Here is a 25928-nt window from a genome sequence, read left to right as displayed (position 1 = left end):
GTTTGTAAAGAGTTTGTGCCATTTAGACCCACCCTACAACTCAGCACCAAATGCGTCTTGCAGGACACATGCATATGTTTGTCATGGGTAGAAAGAGGGGTAATGTGTTGGCCAAACCACATTACTGGCCCACAGATAGGAATTTAGGAGCTAATTGTTCCAGCATTTTACTTACTCTTGTTACATCCCTCTGTGATGTTCCATATTTCTTCTTTTACAGAGAATTAAATGAACTTTAAGGAAACTGCAATATACAGTTAAGAAATGAAGACAGATTAAGAAACCACCATATATGTAATAAGTACGGAATTATTGCTGCATAACATATACTCTTTTTTTTTTTTAATTCAGTGAGTGCAGAGCATGGATATAACATATAACATTTAGGTATGCATTTTCTTTGAATTCCCAGTGGCCTTTCTATGCCAGGTTCTAACAGTTTCATTCAGCTTTCATGGTGAAGGAAGACTCACCACAATGCCAAGGCCAAAGAGATCAACTGCTTAATTGTGGTGGCCCACCTGATTTATTACTAGTCTACTTAGGTTGTGCAAGAGTAAGGCAGTGAATTAGTGAAGCAAGGATTTACATGCTGAGTTCTCCGATTTATCTTTGAACTGAGGCCTCTTTTCCCCAATCACTCATCTTCATAGATTTAAATGTGACACTGAAAGCTTAGAGAAAACACATTGGAAGTAAGGGAGGATCCTTACTCAAAGAGCCAGTGTTCTCACGAAGATCAGGATGGGAATGAGAGGCACAGTGCTTCTGCTCCTTTTCCCAGAGCGTCTCCTTCCCCTACAAACCAGGTCTACTGCCAAAAGAAGTTCAAGGTGGTCTGCAGCCTGCCTTTGATCTTCACCATCCAGGGTCCCTTGGACAGATCAGTCAGCGTAATCACTTGTGTTTCAAAGTGCTTAGGGGAAACAGTAGTGCTCCATTTTCCTTTCATAGCATGACCTCAGCAGTGGCAACCATATCCATGTGGTGACATAGACCTCAGTCCAAATAGCCTCCTCTGTTGTCCCTATCTAACTGAAAAGGCAGCAGATAAACGCAAGAGACAAGCTGCTGGGTAAACCACACACAAACAATCAGTGAAAAGAGAGAGGCTTGGTGGTGCCCACCTCCAGTGAACACTATTTCAATTCAAGCGGGGAAGACTGTTGGCAAGTAGCATTATGGCATAGGACCCATGCAAACCTTGCCAAGCAACATGTATTTTGAACTGACCCTTCAAGTTTATATCATAGAAAACCCCTGGTTCCACTGCTGAAACTGTGTAGTAAACGTAAAACCCGCGTTTGCATGAATGGTCAAGTTTCTGCTAATCGGACGTAAAGTCTTAGTGCTTCATGACGGCTCTTCTTTGCTCTTTGGAGTGAGAAATTCATGTTTGACTTGGAAAAACTTGTGATGGATTTATAGCTAGCTTCTATGAACAAGTGCTGAGGCAACAACCAGAGAGATTTGGTTCATCAGGATTGCAGGACGGGAAGCATTCTTGCCTTTTACTTAAGATTAGCGTTACATTTCTGAGAAACTCTCGACACATTTTTTTCTTATCACAAGGTAACAATTTTATTGTTCCATTAAACAGCATGGGATAACTTGCATTCTTAGCTTTTTTGGCACACTTTATGTGTCATGCAAGACTGTATTTAGCCACCAGGGAAGACAGATAGGCTTGATTTATCTTTTCTTTCTTAAGACTGTTTCAAGAGCTCCTCTCTAATCCTCAGTTTCCGTGTAATATGTTAAGACACAATCCTGTCTCTGTTAGATCACTCATGTGATATGGTTTACCCTTAGTTTTGTTCCATTAAAATCCTTTCAAATTGTGGTTATTTAGACCTCTTAGGCCATTTTCCCTGTAATAGTTGCCACATGTGTTGCAAGAGATATCAATCTCATAGGGCAAAATGCTAACCAAAAGTGATTAAGAAGCAGTTTTAAATAACAAAATTACTTCTTGTAAAACTTCATTTTTCCATAAACCACATTCAGTTACTAACTTCACCTGGAGGCCTGGCAGTAAAGTAGTCAAGGTCTTTTTCCTTTTTCACAGGCATCAGAAATGATTCAGGGTTGAGTGTCAATGATGAAGTGATTAACTGCCAGTTAAAACCTGTAAATGTTTTCTAATTATGTGGATTTTCTTCAACATAAAAAAACGAAACTTGTAACAAACAAAAAAAGAAAAATTTCCTTGTATTTATACTATAACTCAAACTGAAGGTCAGACTGACAGCGTACAGCCTGCGTGGAATACACTGAAAAAATGTATTCACCTTATTGTGGCTTATCTCTAGCAAAAATGGTAGTTTACATGCCACAGATTAGCACTCATAAACACTATTCATTAGAGGGCTCCGCAAGGGACTCCCAAAGACTTTTGCCAACAGATTATGCGATGATTTATTTGGTGTGAAACAACTGTGAAAATGTGGTCATGACAAGCTGTTAACAAAATAAGTGGAAGATTTAGATTTGGTGCAAATAAACAGAGAGAGATTATTATGCATTAGTGAAGCATATTCTTTTATAAAGCAGCATATTCCATCACTTCATCACCAGCTGGGATTTTCCAACACTAGCTTTTCATTTGTCTCTTAATTCATGGTTCTCACGTTTCGTTTCTGATTGAAATCTTTTTAAACTGGCGACTTTGTAAGTCTTCAGTAGTATTATCTAAAAACAAAAGTAAATTGCTGATAAGAGTCAGAAATGGTTACCTGAATCTCAAAATTTCAAAATGTCTTATCTACCCTATTTTGATAGAGATGATTAATATTCAGGAAATTATTCTGGAATAACATCAACTAAATGGTCCTGTGTTCAATACACAAGCAAACTTTAGTAATAGATATGGTAGCGTTCTATACCAAACACTCTCAACGTCAAAGCTATAAGAAGAAGTGCCCTTTAGGCCTTCCCTTTTCACTTTTTTGTTTAGTTAGGCCCACTAAAGTCTGTATTCTGTCATCTAACTGCTGTTCCAAATTTTGACTCAGAGCAGGGACTCAGAAAGTGAGCCAGGCTGAAATATTATCCACAAATGCACGCATTCACATGAACGGTTATGGAGCGCTTCAGTGCACTGCTGCTGATTTGTGAAACAGCATCTGTCACACTAACACTATTTTACTGATTCCTGTCTTACTGTGTAGATTTTTACATTAAAAAAGAGTAACCTGAGTGACTTTCTCCACTATGAATCTTGTACATCTGGTGTTTCTCAGCAAGTGGTGTGGGGATGCAAAGGGATTTAAAGGAAATTACAGCACATTACAGCCTCAGTGAGAAACACTGAAGAAATAATAGCTTAATTGTACTGTTTATGATAAAACAACCTGGTAGTTTTTGGGTGGCACTGATTTACAAGTACTTGTAAATTTGTTACTGTTGTGAGCTTGTTAGTTTTTCACAGTTTTCCAACAAAAACATCGCTTTAAAACAAAGTTTACTGCTTTCTGAGGGGTGTTTTTTGCATTTTATTCTCCGCTCCCGATTCTTATGTAACTTTTTTTTACTAGTATGCTTTTATTTAAACTGCACATGATCAAAGCAACATATTTTTAGGAGTAATGTGTGTGCCCTCTTAATATGTGTGCCCTCTTAAGGAAGATCATTTGATAAATCAAAAAAGATTCAGGCAGCTGTTACTCAGGTCTATTCTCTGTTTTGGACTTAAATCAGCTCCTCTTCTTTTGATGCTTTTTGCACAATTAATCACTTTGAAAGGATAGGTCATTTTTTTCAGTGGACATCTCATCATTTACTTTTTAGCTGAAAATATCAAATCTGTAAAACACATGCTGGGACTGAGATATCATTCTGTGCAAAGTTCGGTCCTAACCTTATTAAACACAGGTGCTCTAATGCTATCCGCTGATGCCCATCTCCCCACGACTCCATTGTTCTTGGTTATAAACTACAGAGATGGATGAGCTGATTAAATATCTGCCTTAAAGACAAATGCTGTGACTTTAACAGTTGGCTCTCAATATCTTTACAATGTAATAGGCAAACTGTCTCTGCCACGAAACACAGCAAGAATATCAACAAGTTGCGTCACATAAGAGAAATTTTCAAATCATGTGTCAAGTGTTCTCACTCCAGATACTCACGCCATCATTTCAACATTTCTTATTTTTTATGGGTCTATAAAAATGTGTGTGTGCTGTAATATAAACGTCTCTCTGAATCAGAATCCCTTAAGTAAAATGTTTAGAGCTACTTTTATGTATTTTGTGCCTGCATGAGAAAAGAACAAAGGAAGTAACTGTTAATGTAATAAACATAGGTGGTAAAGAAGTAATAAGTGGTTGATTTAACGTTAATAAAATTACTGGATGTTCTACTTTCTGGTAAGCAATTTTTTTCTGTTTTAAGCTGCACATGTATCCTGTCAGGGGGTTTATTGGTTTAAAATTGCTTGTAAGCCTTCCAAGCCTGTGGATTTTCCTGCTGCTCATAAATTGTGGTCCATCTATCATATATGGTAAATGGATGGTCAGTGCTTTTCTGGTTGAATGCAAAGTCTGAATAATGTTTTTCCAATCAATTCTTTGCGCTGGTTGTGCCTAACCAAAACTTTTCATGCAAATAACACAAAGAAGTTAGCAAGTTCAGCCAACTTAGTTTAGCAGCAATAAAATGTAGCAATAAAGTTTTCAGCCACTGTAGACAAATGTGAGGACATACTGAATATATCCTACAGTCATTCTGAGGACAGAAAGACAGAATATATCCCACAATCATTCTTATGACAGATGACTCAATGCACTAGCAAGATTCTTTTTATTAGATAAGTTATCTTTCTTATCTTTCTTTAGGGTGACAACACCCATACTATGATGCGCTTACTGGTTCACATTTAAAAAGGAGCACAAGGTGCAGAGAAAGGCAAAGAGACTGTTACCATACATGCAGAAATGGTCTTATATTTTAACACAGTGCCTTTCAAGGCACAGCAAATGTTAATACCACTTTAATGCTTTGAAAGGTTTGCAAAATAAAAAGGTTATATTTAGTCAAAAGACCAAAATGTTTAAGACATCTGTAGTTACAGAAAAAAATATCTGTCTGTAACTGCAACAGCTGGAATTTAAATTAAATGAAGAGTTTAGCTATATCTGTTCTTCCCAGTTTGAAGAAACTATGTAAGACGGAGAAGATTATTTTGTCCTTCGATTTTTGGCTTAGATTTTAAACTTAAAGAAGAAAGAAAATTCCAGTTTCCAAAAATCATTTATAGCATTCAGTCAGTTCCAATTTCATGTGTATGAAAATGAACAGAGAACATTCCTCAGTCTCCCGGCTGTATAAACTGAATACTGAATGGCGCCTCTCCAGACCAAAGTCTCTATGAAATACCCTACCTTGGAACTGAGCCACACTTGTGTAACATACCATAAACACTGTGAAGGCACCATCATCACAACCACGTAAAACTTGCCCTTCATACATGCTAGTATCAAATAGTTCTTGCGAAAGCTGGCATCAGTTCTGTTTGCTGCAGGTAAAAAAAAGTCCAGCATTCTGGTATTTATTTTTTTTCTTATGCACATTGCTTCCAGATCTATTTGAAATTGATATAGAACATTATTAAAATTTGTGTGGTGTGTGAGTGTGCATGTGTGTGTATTTGATATCTGACTATATTTGCACTTAACAAGTAGGTCCACAGCCACCACTGAGATAAGTTTCTCTGGTCACAAAGTATGAAAACTTTAGCCTACTAGAATCGAATTTCTTGAAGTGTAAAGAAAGCTTTGAATCAACATTTTGATCTTTATGAAAAAAAAATCAGAAAATACCTGATTTCACGTTTAATTGAACTAATAAGATATGGATGTAATAAAAATTAAAAACAAAAAGACTTATGTAAAGTTGGACCTTGGTACGTTTAAACGCCTGACTACTGATACATGGTTTGAGCTTTATTAGTCATTTTACGTTGCAGACAGTAGTCACTTAAAGGGCTAGTTGGCATGTGGCCATAGATAGGGCACGTGACAATGTCCTAATGCAAATTGCATTGCACCCTCTTCTGGATTAAATCGGGTATAGCAACATAGCATTAACATGAATAGACATGAGGCATATAGTTTTCACTTCTTCATTACTTCATTACTATCCATGAATAATTTTAACAACAAATTTTATTTTTATTGTAATAGGTTTAGCACTTTCAAGCCGCAAAAACTGCTAATGAAGTGTTTACATAACACCTCAGTAGGGATGCGAATTGATAAGGATTTAGCGATTCGGATGACATTATCAATGTGATTCCTTATCGATCATTTTATCGATTCTTATTTGGTTCTCACTGGTTCTATTTTGAGAGTCTTCACCAATGCTAACCAGCATATAAAAGACATCACATTCATGCAAATTAATTATGTGTTGTGTGATCAAATGTTTGCACACGTTGGAGGTATTTCCCCTTTTTGTTGTGATTGGTGTTGGGTCCATTACTCAAAAAAGTAATTGTTACACATAGTACACTACTTGTTACATCACTTTCTCCATAAAATGACCTGAAACTCATTGTCTCATAATTTCCATTGAACAATATTAACCTATAGGCTAAAGTCCCACACACCAATGAAAATCCCAATTCCAATGAGGACCCACATACGGTGCTTCTCTTTGTATTAAGGTATGAACCCAATGCTGAAAGCACAAAGCAAAGATGAAAACCAGCACAAAGAGATCTTAAAAACCTTAAAGTGATTCTACTTTAGAAACATGAACAGGTGGATGGATGAACAGAGGCCGCAGCCTGACTGTTTATCCATTTGTTACCTGTTGAAGTTCAGGGTCTGGCTGCTGGGCTGAGGTCGGCATTCACTCAAGCTTTATTATCACTCTGGGTTTTTGGCTAGCTTAACATTAATAGTCAGTACTTGTATTATCATGAACAAGGCGAATGGACATCTGTAAAGAGTGGACCTTAGCAAGCTCGCGAACACTGAAATGCTTAATTAATCATCTCAGGATTATGCCCATTTGCATGTCCTGCACTACAGAAAACCTACGTTACCTGTTGGAAGTTGGAAGGTCTGGCTACTGTGGTCTCCATTAATCAGCTTTGTCATTACTCTGGGATCTGTGGTAGCTTTTTGTAGCATGCTGTCTGTGCAGATGCTTGCAAAGAGCTGAAGTTTTTCTAGCAATATAAAGCAGAATTTATGGTAGAGCAGAGAGAGTGCATTCGCTGTCCGCTCTCTATATGCATGCAGTGAGCTCTGTTGTCAGATGGAGACAGTGTACAAAGTATGTGACTAGTCTTTGGGCCAATCTTGCTGGTGTTATTACTGGTCCATGAGCATTGAAAACACTGAAAAGTGTCCCTGCAACCACTGTCTGTGTTTTTCATTATTTAATTTTTTATCTTTGAAGATTTTTTCTTTTGTGTGTGTGTGTGTGTGTGTGGTTCTCAACCAATCAACATTGGGCAGTCGAACACCTGCCCTCTCCCAACAAACTACGATAAATCCCGCTTAATGCGGCTGCTTCTGCCCTGGATGCAGTTTGCGTTTTACCATTGCGCTCTTGTCATTTTGTGCAGTAAAAATAAAAGTAATAGCTAAATGTCTCTCTGCAAATCTCTCTACCGTTTTTCCTCCTCTAGGAACTGAAATCAGTTGATTGTAGCACAGGAGCGCAAAAAGAAAAAAAAAGCACATTTGTTTGATGTTCTTTCTATCCACCCAGCCTGTAGATAACTTAAGAAACTTCAATGTACTTCAACAGACGCCCTCTGCAGATAGACAGTTAGTAGCTGTCCACGGACTGACAACGCGTTACCGCCGCAGAACCATAATTTCCCTTTAAGTATACTCGAGGCTTTACTTACAGCCTAAGTACGCACGCAGGAGTTTTCTGATTGGTTCTCGCCTCCGTCGCTCTATTGATGACGTCCTTCCTGTTCACCTTAAGAACACGTGTAGGGTGTACATTTTCGAGCTGAGGGGAATAACGGCAACAAAACATCGCCGTTCAGACACCTTCGTATTTTTTTCTGTGGAAGGATTTACCGAGTAAGAGGGCAACATGGTGAAGACACGGTACAAGGGGAAAAGCTCAATAAACCCCTCGACATCCAGCAGCAACCCCGGTGAGCTAACTCTCCCATTAGCCAAACTGCTTGTTTACAGCTAATGCTAATTGTTGCTAGTCATTGTGAGAGAAAGTCATTTTTGCGTTATTTTAGATAATAATAGCGTTGCGTATCAAATTAAGACTTCACAGCGGTGTGATGAATCTAAAACTTAACTTACACTGTTGCGTACACTGTAGGAAGATATACCCTTTTAAGTTTTGTCGTGTCAAACACCTGTTTTATGAAAGTTAAACATATTTACGGTCAAATCTGAGCTACAATCTTGGGGTGGAAAATAATGCTTCTTTAAAAATGAACGTGTACTCTGTGTCTGGTTAGTAGTCATAACTAGGAATGCAGTATATCTTGATAGGAATTATAAAGTTACGTGTTTGTATAAGCTATTAACAGCACTATACCGGCACCATACACTGAAACCCAGTCATTTGTTCAGCACATTTAAAACTGTTTAAGGTAATAAAACATGAATGTTGTTGCACGGTCCTTAAAAAAAAATCAGAGGCCTTAGTTGATTATAAATATGGTATTTCCCTAGTAAGAAATTGACTAACCAGTAAGTGCATTGTAATAACATGTGGGTTTCGTTAATGAGCCATTAAAGTAAACATAAATTTATTCGACAGATCGAGCCAAAGGTGCTGGTGGAAACAACATGAGGGACCGAGCCACTATCAAGCGCCTGAACATGTACAGACAAAAACAAAGATGGTAAGCAAATATTTTTCTTTTTCATTTTCTTTTCTTTTTTCTTTTTCTTTTCTTTTTTATTGATATAGTTTACTGTTACAATGTAACGTAAGTGATATGTCGAGAATTAAAGAGATCTTTTGTCCACAGTGATAGCCGTGGAAAAGTCATCAAACCTTTACAGTACCAGTCCACAGTAGCTCCAGGAACTGTTGCCAGAGTTGAACCTAACATCAAATGGTTTGGTGAGAAATGTCTTTGCTGTTGTGTATGTTATAGTGTATACTGTAAATGTAATTAAATTGGAGGTAATACCATTTGCTCATATGTTGCTCTTGTTTGAAATATTGTCAGTTGAATTTGTAAAAAAAAAAAAAGTTCACTACAATAATACCATATCATTTTTATTCTTATTATATGACTATCCCATATTTCTATACTCTGTATTTAAGCAAATACCCGTGTGATCAAGCAGTCATCCCTCCAGAAATTCCAGGAGGAGATGGAGGCAGTAAAGAAGGATCCATATCGTGTGGTGATGAGACAAAGCAAATTGCCTATGTCCCTTTTGCACGATAGAGTCAAAGCCCATGTGAGTATAAAGGCTTTAAAGCTTATTCTTGTAAGATTTTTATTATATATGTATTGTTATGAACAGTCACCACCAACACACTGAAATTAAAATGAAGCAGTTGAGATGTGTTTGAGGTGCAGAGGTGACATCTTAATTCAAGGAGTTTAACAAAAAATATTGAATTTGTTGTTTAGGAATTACATGTATTTTTATCCATAGTCTTCCATTTTCAGAGGCTCAGAAAAAATAAATAATAATAACTGGATGTGAAACGCTGTCAGGTACTGTCAGGTATAGACCTAACTGTATAATTAAAATGCAAACCTTGGGATCTAAACATGATAACAAAATAATAGCAAAACAACAAATTGTGTCAACAAGGGTAAAAAACAAAAACAAGAGATTTAAAAGAGGACACACAGTTTGCTTGCCTGAGATGTCTAACCATGGCATTACTGGGCATAGGGATCCAGACAACAAAGGCCAACTACTGCAATAAGAAAACACAAGTAAGCCTTCCAGGATCTCTAACAGCAGCACATGGGGAGTTAGCTGGTTCCAGCTATGGTGTGGAGGCGAGTCTTTATCGGCTACCTCAGAATTTTAATAAAGGTCAGCAAGGATTGATGTAATATGTCACTTTTCCAAGTATGTGTTAATAGCCTGGCAAAATAAAGTGCATTGCATTGATAACAGTATAATGGCAGCATTTATTAAGCTTGCTTTCTCAGAGTTTTACAGGCAACTTCTTAATTGCCTCTTGGGGATGAATAAAGTCTTCTGATTCTGATTCTGAAACTGCAGATGCCAGGGAGTGTACTTCATCTGACACTGCTTTCTAGTTCCGTGTGGATGGAGTGTACCTGAAAGTCGGCACAGAGCCTGTGACAAAATTAATGTTTAAAGAACAAGGCCGCAGAAGAAAGGAATAACCTAATATTAGATAGCTGTCTCTGCAAGTAAGGCTGTTTGGTCAGCTGAGAATGTAAGGAGTCTAAAAATAACTTAGACGTTGCATTATTTCAAACATTAATAAGCAACGCACCCTCAATAAAAGAGAAACTAATAATGTGGTTCGTGCTGAGGCTAAAAGGATAAGTTTCCATGGATTTGAAGTAAATCAGCTGCAGGGTGTTTTGGGGTATCCTATTTTTATTTCAGCGAAGCAGGCAGACATCAAAGGTAAAGGGCTACATGTGGGGGGGGAAAAAATCAACCGAAACTGCTCTAGCAAACACACTTCTTCACGTTACTTTATAAGATGTTGTGGTCTGGTGTATCTTCTGATACAGTAGCTGAGCTCAGTTCAAGGAAAACTGAAATTGCAGCCAACCCAAGCCTGAGATTCGTGACTGGGGCAGTCGTAGTGATGCATAGTAAAAATGGGATTTAACCCCCCCCCCCCCCCCCCCCCAAAAAAAAAAAATTAAAATAAAATCAAAGATTATGTTATTAATAAATAAAGTATTTGATTTAAAGTGTTCTGTAAGCTTAAATATAAATAGCTCTTTGCACATGGGTCTAAACTTGCTTACGACAGTGGGATTAAGAGAGTGATTCTTTTAAAGGGGTTAACAAGTGGCATGTTTAAAATTTGAGTAGGAAATAACCAGTAAGTGGAATGCGTTTAATAATGACTAAAGTAAGTAATGCAGATAAAGATCATAGCTATTTTCGTCTGTGTGAGTAAACTCTTTCTTGAGGCTTCATGAGGTGAGACGAATAAGAGGACTCACTTTAATCCTCATACAATTTTTCCTCTGCCCTACTGTGAACCTGAATGTACTGGCTTACGCTAGGCATGAGAGAGCTGCCTTCATCCAGACTTGGATTTTTTTTCCCTTCAACATAACCAACACAGTTCTAAATAAAATCCAGTTCTTGTTCTTGTGCCATGTGCTATAGTCCCTCATGAAGTTGAGGCATTTCTTAGTGTGTGAAAGAGTTCAAAATAATCTCTTAATTCATCACCGGGTTACCAGAAGATGACCTTTTATTATTTTTATTAATATTACAATTATGTAACTAAATGGCACAGAAGTGCTAGTAAAGTATGAAAGTGCTCTGTAATCTTAATGTATGATCACTGAATGACCAGTGGAATGATATTGCTCCAAAAGGCAGACAAATTAAGCAAGAGCCAGTGGTTCAGTCAGAAAAATGTGTTTTCAAACAACCAGAGTGCTTTGTAGGACCTCTTGGCAGATAGTTGAGGTGACCTGAGGCTGTAAACAGTGTTGTTTCTGACTAACCTGCTCCTCCACCCCTCATGGCAGTTTTGCAATAGAGGTATGGCGTGTGTGTTAAGATCGCTGGAACACTTAATCAGCACTGGCATAGTCTTTGCTGTTTCACTGGCTTTGTCGCATATTTGGGTGTTCTGTTTAATATATTCATTTATTGTGTGTTTCTGACTGAAACTGTTGGAGAGCTGTTTGTGACTGTATCACAAACTGTGTTTTAACATTGGAAAAAAAAGAGCTTTATGTTTCCTCTCTGCTTAAATACAGCATGATAATGTTAAATTTAAATGGATTTTGCAGTCCAGCTTCAACATCTGGATCCTCTAAGTGTGTTGTTCATGCTGGAAAGAACAAAGTCCAAACTTAATAAAACCACAGTCATAATTCTATCTGATTTTGTAAATAAATAATATAAGGTCCTGCTGCAAGTATATTACTGGCAGATCTATTCACTGTTAATATAAAAACTTTTTTTTTTAATCACAAAATGTTCTATCTTTCTATAATTGCAGAACTCTAAGGTTCACATTCTAGACACGGAGGGTTTTGAGAACACTTTTGGACCTAAGGCTCAAAGGAAGAGGCCCAGTCTTGTTGTGGGCGATGTCAAGGACCTTGTAGAGCAAGCTGAGGCCTCAGCCCTAAGTTATAATGCAGAAAATGACAAAGACCTGGTTACCGAGGACACAGGGGTCCGGTAAGAATTTTCTTTTTGTTTCTTTGTTTTTTTTGTTTTTAAATGCATTTTTTTCACATTTAAAGTGTCGTTAAATCCCTGCTACTTTTTTATTCACTAAAGGGCGGAAGCACGTGAGGAGATTTTCAAAAAGGGTCAGTCCAAGAGAATCTGGGGAGAACTTTACAAGGTATCGTCTCCATCTTGTGTAGTATGTTAGTGCAGTAAAGTGTTGTGTGGTCATTCTCGAGTCCTCTTTGATTTTTACAGGTGATTGACTCCTCTGATGTCATCATCCAAGTGCTGGATGCCCGAGATCCTATGGGAACACGGTCTAAGAGCATTGAAACGTATCTAAAGAAAGAGAAATCCTGGAAACATCTGATCTTTGTTCTAAACAAGTGTGACCTTGTGCCCACCTGGGTCACGGTAAGATATTTACAGCACACCCCCCTGGTTTCCTGTATGACTGGTTGTAGTTGCCTTTTCTTAGTATTAAACTTGGTCTCTGCTCATTGTTAAACCAGAAACGTTGGGTGGCTGTTCTGTCTCAAGAATATCCCACTTTGGCTTTCCATGCCAGCCTCACAAACTCATTTGGTAAGGGCTCTCTCATCCAGCTGCTCAGGCAGTTTGGCAAGGTAAGCAAATGCTTTTTGTTTGAAAAGCAAAAACTTCCACCAATAAAATATTTGAGTTGTTTTATTATATAGAGTTTTAAAAAATACATTTATCATCATGTTGTTGTGCAAGATAATAGATTTGTCAACTGGTAGTAATTTGTAACAACTTAATGTGTATATAGCTGTGAACACAATATCTGATGCTTAATTAGGTTAGCTGGGACACTGTAGGCATTTAATGAGCAGTATTTAATGTGTTAATGTTAGAATCACAAACATTGGAATAAACATATCTGTTTGATGACAAGCTACATTGGTTTGTCAATTGTGCATTATTATTGTTTTGCATCATATTTCCTTTAGATTTTTAAACACTTTACTAAACTGTAAAATATGCTTTTAGGTCTTTAAGTAGTTTACATTGACACAATATATTAATTTAGCTGCAGTAAACCACAACAGTGGAGTTTCAATCAAGCTGTAACTGAAGATTGACAGGCTGTCTGCTTTAAATCAAGGGGTTTACCAAAAGTATTGCATTAACTTTTTATAAATCACATCCATATGCAGTCCCCCATTTTCAGAGGCTCAAATGTAATTGGCTAATTGACCGAAAATGTAGTTTCATGGTTAGGTGAGTCCCGTTCCCTTGTTATTCCATGACAAATTAAACAGATAACTTATTCGGATCATTTACAACAAGGTACAAACCACTGGTTACAAACATTAAAAGGGCAGGTTAGACCATATCAGAGGACATGTGAAAGAGTCTCCGCAGTTTTGGAAAACAAATCACTGAAAACCGAGATGAACTTTTATCAGAGTAATGGATAGAGAAAAGTATAGAGAAGGAGAGAAACAGCTCATGAGCTGATTAATCCCACATTATATTTCAAACATAGTAGAAGCAATGTCATAACATGGACATGTATGGCTGCCAGTGGACATAGACCACTTGTGTTTACTGATGATGTGACTGCTGATATAAGTAGCAAAATGAATTTGCACTTCACTGCACAAATGGATAATGACCCAAAACATACTGCAAAAGAAACCCAAGAGATTCTCAAGGCAAATAAATGAAATATTCTTCACTGGCCAAGACAGTCACCTGATCTCAACCCAACATGAACATGCTTTTGAGTTACAGAAGACAAAACTGAAGCTGTTTTTCAAAAGAGGGCAGCAGCTGAAGACAGCTGCAGTAAAGGCCTGGTACACCATGTGAAAGAAGGACATGCAGCATCTGGTGATGTCCATTAGTTCTAGACTTCAGGCTGTCTTTCTGAGGTTACTTTTCAGCTTCTGAAAATGGGGAACTGTGTATAAAAATGGCAGTAATTCCTGAACATTTAACTCGGTGCATTTTTGTTAAACCACTTGAATTAAAGCTGAAATGAAGCACATTTTTTTTATCCACTGTGGTGGTCTACAGAGGCTAAACTACAAAGAATGCTTCATTGTCCCAAAATTGTGCTGTGTTCCACACAGTTACAACCATAACATTAGATTATGTATTGCCCTGACTGCCCTGGCAGCATACTTGAGAAAAGCTTGAAAGAGACAACAGAGGAATTACATCCCTTCAAAGAGGACAGACAAAGACTTCCTGACTTTATTTTTCCCTCACGCAGCTCCACACAGACAAAAAACAAATAAGTGTGGGTTTCATCGGATATCCAAATGTTGGAAAAAGCTCGATCATCAACACTCTGAGGTCAAAGAAGGTTTGCAATGTTGCACCCCTCGCTGGAGAAACGAAGGTAAAATCAATGTATCGTATTAACTATACAGTAGTTAGGTTCACATGATTATATTTTGGGTTTAGTCAAAGTCCCGTTGCTGCTTAATGGAGTCATTGTTGATGGCTTCAGTAACAGAAGCAGTCTACCCTCTGTTTTTAAAAAATATAACTGAAAAACTAAGCGGAGAGTAAAAGAGTAAAAACAACCATTTTTTATCCTTCATTTCCTCTCTCTTCATCTGTTTATCCTTTTTGGAAACAAATGAAGGGTTGAAACCTTGGCGTACAAAGACCGGTCAAGGGGAAAGTCAGGGAAAAATAGCTTTACCTTTAGAGCCAAAATTGTAAGCTTGGACTATAACCGAGCAGAGATTTTTCTGCACACCTATCCAGTGACTCTCATAGGCCTGTGGCCAGCAGTGCTTTATTTCCACCTTGTGTTTTATTCTCAGCACATACTCAGCAATTACGAAAGCCAAACAAGGTTATGATCCGTAGCACTTTCATAGATCACGTACATTTTGCTTTCCCACTTATAATTCTTTCAGCAGTTTTTCCTTGTTTTAAGATTTTATATCAAATGATACCAACAAGGTGAAATGTGTTTCTCATCGTTTGTGAAACGGAATTTCATGGACCACACATACAGCGTTAATCTTTCTCTCTCTTTTGTTTAAGGTGTGGCAGTACATCACTTTGATGAGGCGCATCTTCCTCATTGACTGCCCTGGTGTTGTCTACCCCTCAGAAGACAGTGAATCTGATATTGTTTTGAAAGGAGTAGTAAGTCTGTTTTTTAAAGTTTATTCCAATTGATTTTTTTTAATTAATTAATTTGATTGAGTTTTTTTTAATGTCTGCCACTGCAGTATAATAAGAAGGGTGAATTTATTTGGATTTCCCATAAAACTGGGAAGAACAATAACATCTGAAAATCTAAGCACAGATCCGAGAAATGGTGTCCTGGTAACTTAGTATAATCCACCAAACTGTTGTATTTTTAACAGTCCCGAGGATTCGGGGAATAACGAACTGAGACTTTAAAGTGGTTTGGGCTTCATAATGCTAATACCCAACTGTTTTTAAAAATGCCTTTATCTGCTCTATTTCTGATCCTCGGGATCCTTGTGGGGCATCCGAGGTTCAGCATTTCACCCTTAAAGTCAGCGTAACTGAAAGGTTGCACGTTCACGTCTTAAAGTACTCATCTTTTTCTTTCCCCTTTTTGCAAAGGTTCAAGTGGAAAAGATCAAGAACCCAGAGGAGCACATCGGTGCAGTACTGGAGCGGGCCAAACCAGAATACATTCAGAAGACCTACCGCATCCCTACTTGGAACTGTGCTGATGACTTTCTTGAGAAACTGGCATTTCGCACAGGGAAACTTTTGAAGGTTCATTTTCTTATTTAGAGGCTATACTTGAAAACTGCTTTGTATATTTTTCCAAACATTTGCTTTATAAGTTCTGATGATATAAAAAATATATAATTTTATAGCTACAATGGAGCATTTTAACTCATTGTATGTGTAAGAGGTAATGGTTAAGGTTTATTTTTCAGCTTGGGTATTTATTGTGCTGTTTTTCTAGAAACAAGTGTTTTAATGCCTCTGTGTAGTTTTGTGGGGAAGTTAATGACTGCTGACTTTGCTGCAAAAGCAGGTTTTACAAACATTTTTCCCCTTAAAGTTGTGTTCCTACCAACTTCATTGTTGCACATTTCTCCCATGTATTTGAATTTAGGACTCTCCTTGAGCCTTATTTCTCTCTAAAAATGCTGTACTGTCTTGACATTTTCTCTGAAATATGGCGTAGGCAGAAATCTAGAGAAGGCAGGACTGAAACATAAACAGCCCTCCCCCCCAGAAGAGCTTGGGTCTTATGTATGTGCTGTGTATGCATTTAAAAAAGTTACATTCACTTCATTCTCCACATAGGACACGATGAGCTCTTATTTACCAGATGGAAACTCTCTGCTTAACTGATTGTACCGCCAAACTTTCTTTCTGCTTGGACTCTCTCCTTTCACTGCCAAATGTTTAAGTCTGAAAATAGAGTCCAGAAGAGCTGCAGGGCTACAGCTGCCTCTGAAACACTAGCTATATATATATTTTTTTAATGTATTTATTTATTGCTGCCTACTTCAGCTTTAAATCACTAAGTCTTAAGATGTCTTAGCAATCTCTTCTTGTTTTTGTACAGGGCGGTGAGCCAGATCTCGCCACAGTCTCTAAAATGGTATTGAATGACTGGCAGAGAGGACGTATCCCCTTCTTTGTGAAACCCCCTGGACCTGAAGGAGATCAAGAGGTAAGATTACACTGAATTTCTCTCTAGGGCTTTTTAAGCGCACCAAACTGTGCCCTCAGTGTAAACCTGTTTTTATTGCTGTGTTTTCGCTAGGATGAGAAGCCACTGCCAGTTGCAGGACCGTCGGAGGTAGTAGAGCATGTGCAGAAGGAACAACCAGACAATCCGGACGCCATCTCAGAGGAACGTGAGGAAGAACAGCAGAGACAGAAGGAACAGGTCCAGAAGATTCTGGCTAATGTCAGACAAAACTTTGGCAAAATCAGTGTGGCTCCAGAGTTCAGTGAGGAAGACTTAGTTCCCATGGACATGCCTGATCTGGACATGTCAGATTTTTCTGGCTCTGATGGTGAGGAAGATGAGGGCACAGAGGAAAACGAAGGCAAAGAGGAAGATGCGACAAGCGTTGAACCAGCTGATGAAGTGACTGACATCTCTGAGCCCACAACCTCTCAGACTGAAAAGACAAACGGCAGCAAGAGTTCACGGGAGGTCATACGTGAGCTGGATGTGAAAATCGCCAAGTACAAGCAGTTTCTGGACCGAGCCAAATCCAATCGCTTCTCTGCAATCCGGTCAGTCTGCTCAAGCCCAAACCTCACTCGCATATTTTCTTTTTCTTGTGTACTGCCACCATTGTGTTTCGTCCAGTAACGTAATGTGAAGTTGTCAGACATAGAGATGCCACGCATTTTAGGTGGTCCGTGCTAACCAGCCTTGAAGCTGCTGATGACTAGCAGTGATCATTTTGATGCCATAACGTTTGTGTCTTTTGTGTTCTTTAATGCTTGTGTTGAATTTCAGCACACACTGAAGAACAAAGTCAAGTAACCGCTGTATAGTTAATCTGAGCCTAATTTAATTACTGTTCATTTCAGCTGACCCCAACAGGGATAAACGGTTTGCCTTGTTTTGTAATGATTTACTTTTTTCCATTTCTTTGGACAGGATACCTAAGGCGCTTTCTGACAAAGTGTTCACAGACATCAAGACTAAACAGTCAGCAGCGACTAAGCAAGCACAGAAGAAAGGTAGTCAGTCAGCTTGTTTGTTATGACTTTGTATGGTTCTGGATGTAAAAATAATTTGGGAAAGGCTTTATCAGATGTGGTTAAGGTCCAATAAACCTTCTGCAGTTCCAACAGAATAATCAATTACTGATATTTATCAACTTGATATTTTGCACAAACTTTAGATTTGAATGGGTACGTCAAGTTAACATTCAGGCAGTGACATCAGATCTGTTCATCTTTCTTTGAATTCAGCTCCAAACCAGAGGGGTAAAAAGAGGAAAGTTGAGGAGGGTGAGGACCTGGCCCAGCCGAACAGACTCACGTCTAAACAGGTATGCTGTGTTTGTTCTCTCTGATGTCAAACAGGCCAGATTTCTCTGGTGAATGTTCTTCTTACTGATGTAACATTGGAAATGAAAAGCTCTGGTCTTTTTTTAGAAGAAGATTTCACTTTTTTTCCTCTTCTGTTTCTCTTTTATCTTTCTCTACAGAGAAGAGCAATGGATCGTGCTCAGAGGACGAAGAAAGTTGGCGTACGTTATTATGAAACTCACAATGTGAAGAACAAGAACAAAAAAATCCCAGCATCAGGCACAGAAGGTCAAAATACCAAGAAATCGAAGCACTAGACTGGAGTTGAATAAAATAAAATAAAACACACATGTAAGAAATCTGTATCTAAATTAGCCTGAAGCTATTTTTATTGGGATAAAAAAGGTTGGCAGAAGGTGGAACACTAAGGTGGTCTTAATCAACTTGATGCCTTATCTTCATGACTGTTGTAACTTTGTCCCCTCAGTGCAGAACTGTATTTGAATGACATTTCATTCATCATTTACAAGTGTACTGCTCTCTTGACGTTCAAGAGCAATGTGCAGTAGTTGTTTGAAGTGTACTTGTTATGCCAGAACAATAAAACATTTGTAAATTACACTAAGTTTTTACTTTAATGTATCATTAAGCAATAAGATGAATTACAAATGAACACAATCTTGTACAGAGAAATGCCAGCTAAGTGTTTGTTTTGTTTTTTTACTTCTTTGGTGCAATTATCTCTTCCAGTTGAGCCTGAAAAGAAAAAAAGGGGTGGTTAAGAAATCTTTAGACAACACAATCTACAAGAATTATTCTCTGATATGTAATTGAAAAAGTCACCTTAAGCTGTTGGTTGGTTCTCTTTAGGAACTGGATCTCGTCATCGTGCCTCTTTTCCTCTAGCTGTCGCTTTTCAGCTTCTATCTTCTCAACTGTTTCACATTTAGCCTTCTCTTCATTCAGCGCCTTCTTCAGTTCTTGTTTCTCGTTCTCTAGCTCCAAAATCTGCCCGTATAACAACGCATACGTGTGAGTTTGTTATTGATGCAGGGTCAATCCTGTAAAAAGCACTGCGGCCACTGTCATTGTACAGTAACTGTAAAATAGAGAAATTGTGCTCTCTGCTGGACTCCTAGCTAAATGACAGCTGAACTACATGAGTGGCAAAGTAAATTTCCCAGCATCTATAAATTGCTTAGTATTAAAAATATATATTGTGACCCTGTATTTGTAACTCATAAGGAACCTGATATCCTTACTCTGTTTTTCATATCAGCTTCGCCCTTCTTAGCCTGCAGTGCCTTTCTCATGCCGTAAGCTATGCTGCTTTCATACACGGTCTGGTAGGCAGCAATGGTCATCTGAATCTCATCTCTGACCAGCCACAATAGCATACCCCTCTCAGCGCAGTTGATGGTTACCTGTCTGAGTAATTCATCTCAAAAGAAAAAGAATGACAAGAAAACTTATGTGATTTATTGTATTTATGTGTATTGATTCTACCTTCTATAATCAGCAACATCTCAGCTTCTTCCTTACCAAAACACTGGGAATAGAGCTCCCTGCGGACAGGGCAGATTCCTGTTTCTTTGGCCTGTCTTTGCTGCAGTTTTGTGTTTAGGAGTTCTTCTAGGTGCAACACATCTGCTCTCGTACAAGGTGTACTGGATACTTTCTGCACCCACAGTTGGTTTCCCTCCATCCACTCCCTGTAAGAGGAAAATTTGAAAAGTTCTGAACTTGCTGAAGAACACGCTATGGATAGGAAAAACTGTACCTGGGTGGGAGGATTGAATTGAGGATCTCCTCATTTTCCTGCTTAGTAGCCTCAGTAGATGCTGATTTTGGTTTAGGAGGTGGTGGAACAGGTGTAGAGTCAATGGGCTGCTGAGGGCTTACTTTCAAAGGGCGTCCCTGTAGTGACAGATGTTTCATAAACTATCAGACAAACATTATTACCCTGATTTGATTTTTTAATGACTGATACATTTTCGTAAATCTATTATAAAATACACCTTACAGAACCACCTTGTAACTGTGTATGCATGCAAATATATTAGTGGATGTAAGTATAATTGCATTAAGCTTTAATCAGACTCTCGGGACCTTGGATAGCATAACTTTTACATTAATCTCAAATCTATCCCTGAGACTTGTGCCATAAACACGGCTGGCTCGATAAACTCACCTTTGGTGATTTTCTGTCTGTGCTTTTGTTGACCAGAACTGGATTGTCGTATTTCAGCAGCGTGTCAGCTGGAGGAATCATTGTCGTTTACAATAGAGGAATAGAATAAACTTATACAGTAAAACCTGAAACTTCTTGGTCTAGCGTTTAGTTACAGAAAGTTCACGCTCATTGTTTGGGTTGTCCTGGCAACAATGTCCGTTACGTTTTAATGTGTGCGAGCGGAATCAGCGCTTAGCTCCAGCGAGTACAGGCTAATGACACTTTTTTTTTTTTTTTTTTAAATCCTTTTGAGATAAATGCATTTTTTATCAGTATTTAAAAAAATATATTTAAAAGAGCCAAGTGGGATGTTTGTTTGTTTTTTACTTTTACCACCTTGTGTAACTTTTACTTTTACTATGCCTTTTTTGTTTGTTTTGTGTTTACAGGCTGCATCAAGTAAAAGTAATGTGTGTTAAACGAATATGTAAATAATGAAAGAATGTTCCAGCTTTTTCAATACACTAAATATTTAGGCTGTACAGGAAATAAACTGGCCGGCATCTCATGTCGGAACCAACGTGAGACATGAACACATGCGGAGCTTAATTCTCGGTGAACCTCGGGAAGCGGAAGTGCGTGATCTCGGCGTAACGGGCGAAGTTTGTTACATGCCGAGGCTTTTGTTTTTTTGTACATACAGTGGTGTGGTTGAAAATGTATGCTTTTTAGGTTATACAACGGTCGATTTGAGAGAATTATTTTAAGCATGGCCAAAGAGAAGCGACACAGGAGAAGAGAAAGTCCGGAGCGTGAAGCCGAAGTAAAGATAAAGCAGGAGAAACTGAGCCCTGCTAGGCCACAGAGATCACGCCGCTCCAGGTCGAGATCCCCCGGCAACTCCAGTCCACAGAGAGGAGGAACGAGTCGGTGTGTGCACTAAAGTTATCATACCACCTTAATTTTGCCACATGTGTCATATTGATCAACTTGACAACCGTGACAGAGTCAGTTTTTTTTGAGTATATCGCTGTAGTACTTACTTGGGCTAGCTACAGCCACTAGTTGCATCTCAACGGTGGGAAATGTCGTGTGAACGGTCGCTTAATACTCTCTTGTGTTCTTCATTTAGGTCACCTGCAAGGACGAGGGACCGTTCACCAGGTAGAAGGGGAACCTCTCCCGCCAGAAGAAGCAGCAGATCTCCGAGAAAAAGGAGAAGCCGTAGTCCTCACCATGGGGATGTCAGAGTAAAGCGGGTGATTAGTTTCAAATTATTGGGAAACATTTTGCAATTCAGCAGCACCACTGGAGTGTAAAGTGATCTAGGTGGTATAAAGTACTCATCTGGAATTTACCACACAGAAGCTTGTGTAACCCAAGTGCTAGTCAGATAGTACTAACAGTCTGAGGCAGTCTGTTTTCTGTGTAGAGACCCAACATTGGTCTACAGTTGTCCCATTTTTAATGTTTTTCAGAGGCATCTGGCAGTAATGACAATATATGTCAAACAAACTAGAGCCCACTATTCCATACTGAAGGGTAATGCAGTACAATATAATTAACTACTCAAAAATGTAACTGTGTAAGTATTCTCTAAATATATGTTACAGGAACGGGATGAGCATAGAGCTAGCGGTGACGAGAGAAGAAGAAGAAATGAGCAACCAGAGGACAGACGGAGTAGGTGGGAATCTGATAGGCCACGGGAGAGAGAGCGCGGTGGGGAGAGGCATAGGGAGCGAAATGCTCTTGCCTCTCAACAAGCTGAACGACAGCAGCAAGATGAGAGACGCAGGGAAAATCGCCAGCGACGTGAAGAAAACCAAGAGCGAGACTTGGGGAGGTCAGAAGAAGAGGGTGATGAGGCAAGCGCTGCTCCTGCTGTGAAAGAGAAGCCAAACTTCGAACTTTCAGGGGCACTCACAGAAGACACAAACACATTTCGGGGAGTGGTGATCAAGTACAACGAGCCGCCTGAGGCTCGGATTCCGAAGCGCCGATGGCGACTGTACCCTTTCAAGAATGATGAGGCTCTTCCAGTCATGTACATTCACAGACAGAGTGCCTATTTGTTGGGGCGACAGAGAAGAATTGCTGATATCCCGATTGATCACCCATCCTGCTCCAAGCAACATGCAGTATTCCAGTACAGGTAGGAAGAACAGTCATCAGCACATTTTTATTTATTTTTTTTACTCTAGTTTTCTTTTTGTTTGAAAAGCGTGCTCAATCTGTGGTGATTACTATTTACTATTGTTGTTGTCCAATATGTTGAATGACTCTTTAGTCGTGAACCCCATTTGCAAATAGATCATGTCCACCATTCTGTCTTCATTTCTGCAGACTGGTGGAGTTTACGCGGGCAGATGGCACCACGGGCCGGAGGGTAAAGCCTTACATTATTGACCTTGGCTCTGGCAATGGCACTTATCTGAACAACCAGCGTATCGAGCCCCAGCGGTACTATGAACTCAAAGAAAAAGATGTCCTAAAGTTTGGCTTCAGCAGCCGTGAATACGTGCTGCTTCACGAGTTCTCGGACACAACCGAGGTGGACGCCAAGCAGGAAGAGGAAGACGAGGGCCTTGATGAGTAAATCGTTCCAACATACTTGATTGCCGAAGTTCATTCAGGTTAGATAATATCATCATCAAAAACAACAACAACAACAGAAAAAGAACTGTTTCTGCAGGGAATGGAGCAATAAGTTTGAACTGGTAAATGCAGGAACTGATTTAAATAATGGAACGGGATTTGTTGGTGTATATTGTGTAATTACTGATCTCTTGCTTGAACCTGCCACAGCTGTCTCAAAGAAGACTTTTTCTCAGGTTGTATAATGTCTATGTGATACGTGACGGATCTTACATCTCACATTGCTCGCATTACATTAAGATGTGCTCAGTGACAGATAAAGATATCTCACCAATCTATAGTTATATATTCTATATTTTTTGCGCCACAGCACTGAGTGCAAAGCATAGCTAATCATCTATGTCCATGCTATATGTGTCAGTGTACATTACATTATTGGAATGTGAACTCTAGATTCATGTTTAAAAAGCATTTTTATTGTCAGAGTAAACATTGCAGTATAAGATGTAAGGATATTTCCTTTTTTTGTCTTTGCTTGTAGTGCAGGAAAAATTATTAACGCTGTTGTGTTCCCTTGCACTACTGGAATCTGTATGCACCATTCTTATTTTTGCCCATTCATAGAAGTTCATAGTAAATTTTCATTTTTGTACTGTAAATAAATTTTTGAAGAGTTTTATTGGAGCAAACTGGTGTCCGTTTGTTTCATAAAATTTCCCGTTTTAAGGAGGACAATAGGCACCATAATTATTTAACAAGTGGGTACTATACAGTGGGTAATATAATTTGTTTATGATAATTTAAGCCTTTTAATTACAGTACTCTTAATAGTCATCATCATCATCATTTATTTATATAGCACTTTAAAAACACACCTGGTAGACCAAAGTGTTGTACAATACAAATATAAATATAGTAATAAAATAGCAAAAACCAGACATAGCAATAAAATTAATTTAAAAAAAAATGTCAGTCACCCACAGACTTAAAAGCCTGGGAATAAAAATAGGCTTTTAATCTGGACTTAAAAACTGGCACTGATGTAGCTTGTCTAATATGGAGAGGAAGGCTATTCCAAAGCACTGGAGCCGCAACAGAGAACGCTCGGTCTCCTCTAAGTTTTAGCCGTGACTTTGGGACTGAAAGCAACAGTTGCTCAGCTGACCGAAGCAAACGAATGGGGACACGAGGCCCCAACAAATCAGACAAATAAACAGGTGCCAGACCGTTTAGAGATTTAAAAACCAAAAAAAGGACTTTAAAACGGATCCTAAATTCAATTGGAAGCCAATGTAGGGAGGCCAAAACCGGAGTGATGTGGTTGAATTTCCTTCTGCCAGTTAAAAATCATGCTGCAGCATTTTGCACTAGTTGCAAGTGTGACAAAGTGCCCTGTCCAACCCCTATTAAAAGAGAATTGCAATAATCCAAATGTGAAGCATCCCTTCATTTCTTTATATTGTGCTAGGAAAATGGGTGCAACAATTTACTGAAAGACATGCAAAAAAAGTACAGTAAGGCAAAAACAGTTTGTACAGTTCTGTACTATTAAAAGTCAATACTTGATAGAACCACCTTTATTCCTCAGCACAGCAAAATCTCTTGACACTTCTTTAAGCAGTTTTCTAGGCTTCTTGAAAGACTTCCCAAAGTTTTTCTTTGTATGTTGTCTGCTTTTTGTTTGACAACATTGAGGATCTGGCTCTGGGGAGGCCGATCCATGAGTTTGGGGTTCTGTCTAGGTGTGCTTTTACTGCATTAGCAGTGTGTTTGGCATCATTGTCATGCTGAAAAACAAAGCTGTTGCAAATCTCTCAGGTCCTATGTCAGATGTTTTGGGGATTTTTTTCTTTCTTATTAAGGACATGATTCCTGAAAATCAGTCACTCCGTATTCTCCCCTTCCAAGGGCATTCATCTTTTTCCTCTTTGACAAGAGGAAAAAGATAAAAGATGTCTCATATGTTACTGCCTAATCTTAAATCTTTCTTGACATATCGAATATTGTATTACTAGGATCTTTGCTTTATCTAGACCAGGGGTGTCAAACTCAAATACACAGTGGGCCAAAATTCAAAACTGGAACAAAGTCGCGGGCTAACATTAATATTTATTGAAAAAAAAAATCTTCCTCCAGATATAAGAATGAATCTTTTCTTATGGACTCAAATAAGTTTTGCTGGAAAACTGAATATGGAACAAGCAAAGCTTAATACTAAACGATATATATATTAGCTGTATAATACCAGTAGGCCAGCTCTAATAGTAATTTGGTATGGCTTCGCGGGCCAAATGTAATTAGGCTGCGGGCCAAATTTGGCCCACGGGCCAGAGTTTGACACCTATGATCTAGACTCACAAAGGCTGGTATGTCCTTCTTTCCCACTCTATCCTTTTGAACGTTAAACCCTGTTCAATAGGATTAAAAAGGTTTTTAACCCTAAACTATTTTAATCGTATTAAAATTGAGTTGATAAAGAAAGGAGAATTAGGAAAGGTAAACCACTCCACAATAAGGCCCGATGGATGGATGCAAACTGCATTTCGTTGCCTTGTACTTGTGACATGTGCAATGACAATAAAGTTGAGTTCTATTCAGTTCTATTCATTTTCCAAAAAGTACAGCGTACTTAAAATGTAAGGTGTCGAAATGTTGTTTATTTTACCGCTAAATAACCAGGAAATTACACTGTACCGCATAATTGCTTGTGCACTACATAGATTACAGTATATTTTTTCCTTGTTTCCTGGAAAAATTACTTGTTGTTCCCTTATTCTGCTATACCTATCTTTAAATATTTATTTATAACTACTTTCTAATTTCAAATAAAACACGCTGAAATT

At 38.5% G+C, this 25928-nt stretch overlaps 3 protein-coding genes across 3 annotated transcripts; 2 read left to right on the top strand and 1 right to left on the bottom strand.

Annotated features, from left to right (window-relative positions):
• The first annotated feature begins 7914 nt into the window (after positions 1-7914).
• gnl2 (G protein nucleolar 2) lies at positions 7915-18935 on the top strand. Its single transcript, XM_084943775.1, has 16 exons — positions 7915-8128; positions 8758-8842; positions 8972-9066; positions 9274-9413; positions 12151-12335; positions 12438-12504; positions 12585-12743; positions 12842-12955; positions 14572-14700; positions 15360-15464; positions 15915-16073; positions 16882-16989; positions 17083-17564; positions 17938-18020; positions 18255-18334; positions 18494-18935. Exons 1-16 carry the CDS (start codon positions 8065-8067, stop codon positions 18629-18631), a joined length of 2193 nt encoding a protein of 730 aa, XP_084799901.1. The 5' UTR covers positions 7915-8064; the 3' UTR covers positions 18632-18935.
• A 26-nt stretch (positions 18936-18961) lies between these two features.
• dnali1 (dynein, axonemal, light intermediate chain 1) lies at positions 18962-20737 on the bottom strand. Its single transcript, XM_084943777.1, has 6 exons — positions 20506-20737; positions 20095-20231; positions 19857-20026; positions 19577-19755; positions 19158-19322; positions 18962-19070 (listed from the first exon to the last, which is right to left on the bottom strand). The coding sequence occupies exons 1-6, from the start codon at positions 20584-20586 to the stop codon at positions 19035-19037; spliced, it is 768 nt and encodes a 255-aa protein (XP_084799903.1). The 5' UTR covers positions 20587-20737; the 3' UTR covers positions 18962-19034.
• A 375-nt stretch (positions 20738-21112) lies between these two features.
• snip1 (Smad nuclear interacting protein) lies at positions 21113-23764 on the top strand. The gene is made up of 4 exons (XM_084943776.1): positions 21113-21417; positions 21620-21746; positions 22101-22642; positions 22834-23764. Exons 1-4 carry the CDS (start codon positions 21209-21211, stop codon positions 23084-23086), a joined length of 1131 nt encoding a protein of 376 aa, XP_084799902.1. The 5' UTR covers positions 21113-21208; the 3' UTR covers positions 23087-23764.
• The last annotated feature ends 2164 nt before the right edge of the window (positions 23765-25928 follow it).

The sequence above is a fragment of the Perissodus microlepis genome, chromosome 11, assembly GCF_051167445.1.
Source record: "Perissodus microlepis isolate ML-2025 ecotype Zambia chromosome 11, ASM5116744v1, whole genome shotgun sequence".
NCBI classification, from domain to species: Eukaryota; Metazoa; Chordata; class Actinopteri; order Cichliformes; family Cichlidae; genus Perissodus; species Perissodus microlepis.
This window is presented reverse-complemented; position numbering and strand designations above follow the sequence as displayed.

Excerpts from the sequence above, each read along its gene's own strand:
- gnl2 (XM_084943775.1), top strand. The coding sequence starts at position 8,065 with ATGGTGAAGACACGGTACAAGGGGAAAAGCTCAATAAACCCCTCGACA. Across the intron at positions 8,129-8,757 it reads GACATCCAGCAGCAACCCCG|ATCGAGCCAAAGGTGCTGGT; the intron begins GTGAGCTAACTC and ends TTTATTCGACAG. Across the intron at positions 8,843-8,971 it reads TACAGACAAAAACAAAGATG|TGATAGCCGTGGAAAAGTCA; the intron begins GTAAGCAAATAT and ends TTTTGTCCACAG.
- dnali1 (XM_084943777.1), bottom strand. The coding sequence starts at position 20,586 with ATGATTCCTCCAGCTGACACGCTGCTGAAATACGACAATCCAGTTCTG. Across the intron at positions 20,232-20,505 it reads CAGACAGAAAATCACCAAAG|GGACGCCCTTTGAAAGTAAG; the intron begins GTGAGTTTATCG and ends CTGTCACTACAG. Across the intron at positions 19,756-19,856 it reads GCTCTATTCCCAGTGTTTTG|ATGAATTACTCAGACAGGTA; the intron begins GTAAGGAAGAAG and ends TTTTCTTTTGAG.
- snip1 (XM_084943776.1), top strand. The coding sequence starts at position 21,209 with ATGCTTTTTAGGTTATACAACGGTCGATTTGAGAGAATTATTTTAAGC. Across the intron at positions 21,418-21,619 it reads CAGAGAGGAGGAACGAGTCG|GTCACCTGCAAGGACGAGGG; the intron begins GTGTGTGCACTA and ends TTCTTCATTTAG. Across the intron at positions 21,747-22,100 it reads GGGATGTCAGAGTAAAGCGG|GAACGGGATGAGCATAGAGC; the intron begins GTGATTAGTTTC and ends TATATGTTACAG.